The sequence below is a fragment of the Chrysochloris asiatica genome, unplaced genomic scaffold, assembly GCF_000296735.1.
Source record: "Chrysochloris asiatica unplaced genomic scaffold, ChrAsi1.0 scaffold00154, whole genome shotgun sequence".
NCBI lineage: Eukaryota > Metazoa > Chordata > Mammalia > Afrosoricida > Chrysochloridae > Chrysochloris > Chrysochloris asiatica.
In genome coordinates, this window is record NW_006408672.1 from 7,165,596 (window position 1) to 7,171,599 (window position 6,004).

The 6,004-nt window shown below is 44.0% G+C and overlaps 1 protein-coding gene across 1 annotated transcript; it reads right to left on the reverse strand.

Moving 5' to 3' along the window:
• Positions 1-2,475: 2,475 nt before the first annotated feature.
• On the reverse strand, positions 2,476-3,411 carry B3GALT5 (UDP-Gal:betaGlcNAc beta 1,3-galactosyltransferase, polypeptide 5). The gene has a single exon (XM_006870862.1). The coding sequence runs from the start codon at positions 3,409-3,411 to the stop codon at positions 2,476-2,478; it is 936 nt and encodes a 311-aa protein (XP_006870924.1).
• Between the last annotated feature and the right edge of the window lie 2,593 nt (positions 3,412-6,004).

The window sequence follows — 6,004 nt, forward strand, 5'->3', positions numbered from 1 at the left end:
TCTTGAGCACTGTGTGTTCTTGGTAAAGCATTGCTTTACTTGGCGCTGTAGGATAAACACAGGTCCGCATGGTCGGTTTGAACCACAAGGTCGGTGGTTCAAACTCACCAGTCGTTCCTAGGGAACCCTATATTGGGTAACTATGAGTCGGAACCGACTCAACAGAACTTAACAACAAACAACCCTTGTGTCTAGGCAAGATGATGTAATAGAGCACATACTAGGCTAGGATCTGGATTCCACTACAGACTAGCTGTGACCTCTTGGACTAGTCTCTGGGCCTCTCTGATCTAATCATGGGAGGCTGGACTGAATGTGCTTTAAGGCCCCTTCATGTTGTGATTATTACAGAATATATCAATTTTTTAACCTGGTGGTGGTATTCCATGGAGTCGGTTCCAACTCATCGCAACCCTGCATAGGGTTTCTGAGACTGTAAATCTTTACAGGAGCAGAAAGCCTATCTTTCTTCCATGCAATGGCTAATAGTTTTGAACTGCTGACCTTGAGGTTACCAACCCAACTTGTAACCACTATGCTACCAGAGCTCCTTTTTTGTTTTTTTCTTTGTTGTGTAGAGAGATTGTCATGGGAAACAAAATGAGTTTTGCAGAAAACCATGCAAGAAAAGAATCTTTTAGCAGAGGCTGCATTTGTGTCCCTGTAACCCAGGGCTGCAGGTTAATACCTCGGAGGCCAGATCGGGAGGATGGACCCAGATTCATCTCCCAGGCTGCCTCAGCCACAGTCCCACCCCTAGCTATACAGATACATACCTGACAAGGTGGCCAACCATCACAGACCCTCACCCAGAACCAGATTAAGGTCCCTCACCCTCAAAAACACTATCATCTTTGGAATCAGAGTCACCCACCCCAGGAAACTAAGGGGTATAACTCTTATGAAACACTGGTTTCAAAACACGAGCTAAGAGCATGTGTTTGCAACCTGAGAAGGAGTTTTTTCTGAACAGGGCTAAGCATTCAAAGCAGCCAGATGAGTAAACATATCTGCACAGAAACAGCTCAATTAAGACGTGAGAAATGCCATGCAAAATACTACGCCAGACCTCATTTTGTAGTTTAACATTGCCTTCCTCATTTTGTAGCAAGCAATCTGTTCCTGAGTTCAAGGGAGAAATTTGTCCAGCATATATAAGTGGTCCAGCCGTGTGAGGTCTTTGCTTTGGGTGCTTATTGTATCAGGTAAAGCAAAACTGGAAAATAATCAATCCTCTGGCCAGGTGGCTTTACATGTTCTAAGGTGACTTTCAATGTAGTATGATCCACAGTGTGAGTGAAGGTGGCGAGAGGAGACAAAGGCCCTTGGAAAGAAGGGCCTCTTTACTTCATTCTGTACACAACAGGCTCTTGGAAACTACCAGTGACAAGAAAACCATAAACCTCAATTGTTCCTTGTACACCTGAAAAATCCAGACAAGATGAATTTGAGTCAAGCTGGGAAGATTTCCCAAACCAGAGTCCAGTCCATTGCCTTGCTTTTTCAGAGTTCCTTGATGGAAACCCAACTGAAGCATAAGAAAGCTCCCAGAATCCTGCACAGACCAAGCTTTAAACTCAGTTCCTCTTTTATTTGAACTGAGATACTGAAAGAGCTCCTATAAGGGCTACAGCTGGTCCCCAGTGATCAAAGACCAAGGGCTTCTGAGAAAAATAGGTGGAGGCCCACAGTCGACTCTGAGAAAATGTTCTGCTCGTTCAGAAGATGAACAAAGCAGTCGAGCAATCTGACACCTTCTGGGTCTGCATGGATTTCTGAGACCAATTTATAAAAACTGATTTTTGTTGGGGGTAAGACATTTCCTATAAGGAGCTGTTGCCAGTGCACTGATATCTTCTGGGGTATGGCTCTGGGGCATGTGTCAAGCTATTAACACAGATAGTCAAGCCAGACCCATCCAGAGCATGAGATGCTGGGGGTGAGTTTGTGCAACTTTACCATTGTATGAAAGCACAAGGATTGAGAGTCAGGAAGGAGACTTAGGAAGAGATTGATGGAGAGAACAGAACTTCTTTGGAAGCTTTAGTGCTCACATTATTCCCAAGGGAGAAGCACAGAGAGTTCGGGCTGTCAACTGGATCTTGATATGGCTTGGTTGTTTCCTCCTGCTCCATTCTTTGTTTGCAAGGAGCCTTGGGACAAGTGACTGTGCCTCTCTGATGCAGTTACCCCATGTAAAAATTTTCTCATGTGTAAAAATGGGGGTGATAATGCTCCTACCTTGTTGGAATACTGGGTCATTGAAATAAGATGTGAAGTCCTCAAAAGAAGCTACTAGCTAGAGCTTGTGGCATGAGAGACAATTAATGAGCAGTCACATTTACACTTGGACCTGGAGCACAGGAGGTTGTCACCTTGCTCTTCTCCCCCCAAGTTCCTTCACTCTATGACTCTCATCAATGCAGTTTTCTACAACAACAATTGTGTTTGTCCAGATGTGCTCTCATGCTCACCTCAGACAACTGGGCACTTATCGTCCGATAAATTCTCAAGAGCGTGCCAGTAGGTCAACATTTCTGGAGGCTTAATAAAATGACTGGCCACAATTTTCTTAAAACGACACGTGGAAAAACGTAACCCTTCAGGGAAAAATGTCTGCTCCGAGTGCAGTTCCTCCAGCTTGATGTTCAGTTTGGCCAGGCAGAGTCCCACAAATACGTCTTCTAATTTAATGAAGGGCACGCTCTCGGAAACATTATACACCTGACTTGCAACATCACTAGAAAAAACATACCCAGTGCCGGAGCAAAAGGGCGGGTACCTTTCCCATGGGTACTCGTATTTGCTGACGAACCACTTACTGAATATTTTTCGAATTGGGTATTCATTCATCTTCAAGAAGCCAGTGAAAAACCTACTCGTTTTGTTTTTCTTTAGAAGTAGTTCGACCAGATAGTAGACGTTTATAAACATGTCCGAGTCTGTCTTCATCACAAAGGTGGCCTGGGGGCAGAAGTGGTGGATCCATTCCATGCCCATCATGGTCTTCAGAGTCAAATTGAAGTAGACATCCACAAAGTCCTTCTGAATAATGTCTCGGTGCTGCTGGCCTTCCTGGCTCACTGCTGTCATTTCATACTCTTTGGTTGTGGTTCCCAGGAGAAAGAAGGCTTTTATTTGTTTTTCTTTCACAACCCTTTCTCTCCCCCAAGTCTGCCTGATGGCCATCCTGGCAGCCACCTGTCTGTGTGAGGAAGTCACCAGTAGAACAAGAAAGGGAGGATTCTGGGTGCAGTCTATTTCTGGGAGCTGAAGAAAGTTCCCACTTTCTTTCTTAAAAACAAACTGCTCTTCTTTAAAAGGAGTCAGGCTGTACATGCTGACATATAAACAAAGGGCCCCCAGAACCAAAAGGAAAATGTACATACATCTCATCTTCAAGTAAGCCATCTGCAAGAAACAAAATCAAATAATTAGACCTCAAAAGTATCAGAATATTATGGCTTTACATTTTTATTTATTTACTTTTGTAATGCTTTATTGTGAATTATGTGATAGTTTACATGGGAGGACATTAGCTTCACATTGACCCCCGTCGTATAGCCTTTCCTTGCCATGGTTTATAATCCCTTCCATGCATCATCCATCAACCAAAGGGTATACCCCGCAAGCCTGCCTCCCCCCTCCACAGTCATCTGCACACAGCCCCTCTCCCTCTCTGGGTCTAAAGTCCCCAGTCGCTCCATCGCTCCACATCATCATCTCTGCCTCCATCTCTGGCATCACTGCTTTTCTGGGTAGGGTTCTGTTCTCCGCTCTTCTCCCTTGATGGTCCCAGGGACCTCCATCCCTAGACTGCAAAGTTAATCACTCCCCTCCCTTTGTGTGACTTTACTTTGGGTGAGTACGGTGGAGGAAGAGACACAGAGATCATGAACCATGGATCTAAAACTCTGGGATCCCATTGCACATAGAAGTTGGGTTCTATGGTTGAAAAAAAAAGAGCATAAGAGGATTTCTAGCATCTTCTCTCCAGGCTATAAGATGGAGAGCACCAGGAGTCTCATACTGACCCTTGGCTTTGCCTCTCATCAGCCTTAACCTATGGGAGCCTCAGATTTCTTATAAAATAAAGGAGTAGATCTCTCACTAATTCCCCATTGGTTTATCTGCCCTCGTCCTTTTGTGACTTCATGATGGAGCGGAGTCCAGAAAGTATTCCTGCAAGAATGGAAACCATGTGTTTTAAATCTAAATGCATGGACGATTTATATTTCTTCACTGATCTAATTAATCATCTTTGTGTTGCTCCCAAAAGGAAGGAAGTCTTGTTTTCTGATTTGTTGTGAGGTGCCATTGAGTTGGCTCCCAACCCAAACAGTCCCATATGTATTACAGAGTAGAACTGTTCCATAGGATTTTCTTGACTGTAATCTTTTTTTTATTGTGAATTGAATGATAGTTCACATGAGAGAACATCAGCTTTACGTTTATTTTATTACGTGTCATTTCATTGCAATGATTACAATCCCCTCTATGCATCATCATTCAGTAGCATTTGCTTCCATTCCCTCTATTTGTTTTTGATTGATTGTTTTTTTATGTACACAGAAGCACTCAGGAATATATTACCATTCACACAACCAAAGGGTATACCCTGCATGCCAACCCCCGAGACATCAGCACACAGCCCCTCTCCCTCCCTGAGTCTAGAGTCCCCATCCACTCCATCTCTCCACATCATCGTCTCTGCTTCCATCTCTGGCATTGCCGCTTCTCTGGATGGGTCCTGCACTCCGCTCTTCTCCCTTGATGGTCCCAGGGTCCTCTGCTCCTGGACTGCAAGATCAACCACTCCCCTCCTTTTGTTACAAAACATCTTCCTTTATATTTGCAACATTCACAATCAGTCCTAATAGCAATTATTCACTATTGAACCACAAAAGTCCTATCCCCATCTCCTTTCAACAGCCCAGTCCAGACAGATTGGAAGGCACTCAGTGGAGATTCTACCTTCCCCCACACCCTCTGGAACAAGGCTCCCTCCTTGACTTTGTAGCCTGCCCCCCATTTTGGGTAGTCAATGTCTAAGTTGCCCATCCTTGTCAACCCTGTGTACCAAGGAGGTGGGAATAATCCTTGCTGTAAAGATGCATTCCTTCTTTTAAGCTACTACATCCATAAGTATAGGTCAAGTTCATCAAATTGTAGTGGATTACACTTTTTTTCCCTCGTTTGTCTTCCTCTAGTCAAGTTCTGATCATCCAGCCATTGAAGCTAGGTCAAATGGGTACTGTCTGCAAGTATGGGTCTTCTTGTGCATCTCCCCTCACTTCATATTAACTGGGCGCTTCACCATCTGCTCTAGTCCTCTGTGGCTATGTCCCTGTCCCTGAGCCCAGGAGTTGACTGTAATCTTTGGGAAAGCAGATCACTAGACCTTGTCATCTGTGAAGCCACTTCATAGGTCTGAACTGCCAACCATTATGTTAGAACCACCTGGACTCCACTGTTCTAGGATTATTGTTGTTAAGTGCCATGAAGTTGGTTCCAACTCATAGTGACCCTGTATTGGGTTTCCAAGGAGCAGCTGGTGGGTTTGAAATTCCAACTTTGCAGTTAGGAGTCCAGTGCTTATCAGAACTCCTTTCTAGGTGCAGTTACTACTTTTTCAAGTTACTATTTAAATCTCCTGTCCAATTTACTTCATCTTTGCCAACTCATTCTTTCTATTGTCGGCAATTGAGGATCATTGGTGTTAATGTTATGAAAAAGCAAATAACTCACTTTTTGCTGGACAAGATGAACTTCTGTTTTGAAAGGTAAGCCTCAGAGTAGATGCAAAGAGGAAATTTGTTTCAGCGTTGTCAGTGCAGGTCAGGTCTGAGCTTGATTTATTTCCCTAAGATGATGCTTCTGTTTATACTCAGGAATCACTAGGAGGCGAAAAAAAGGGGGAGTGGTTAATCTTACAGTCCAGAAACAGAGGACCCTAGGACCATCAAGAGAGGAACACACAAATAGTATGCGGGACCTTATCCAG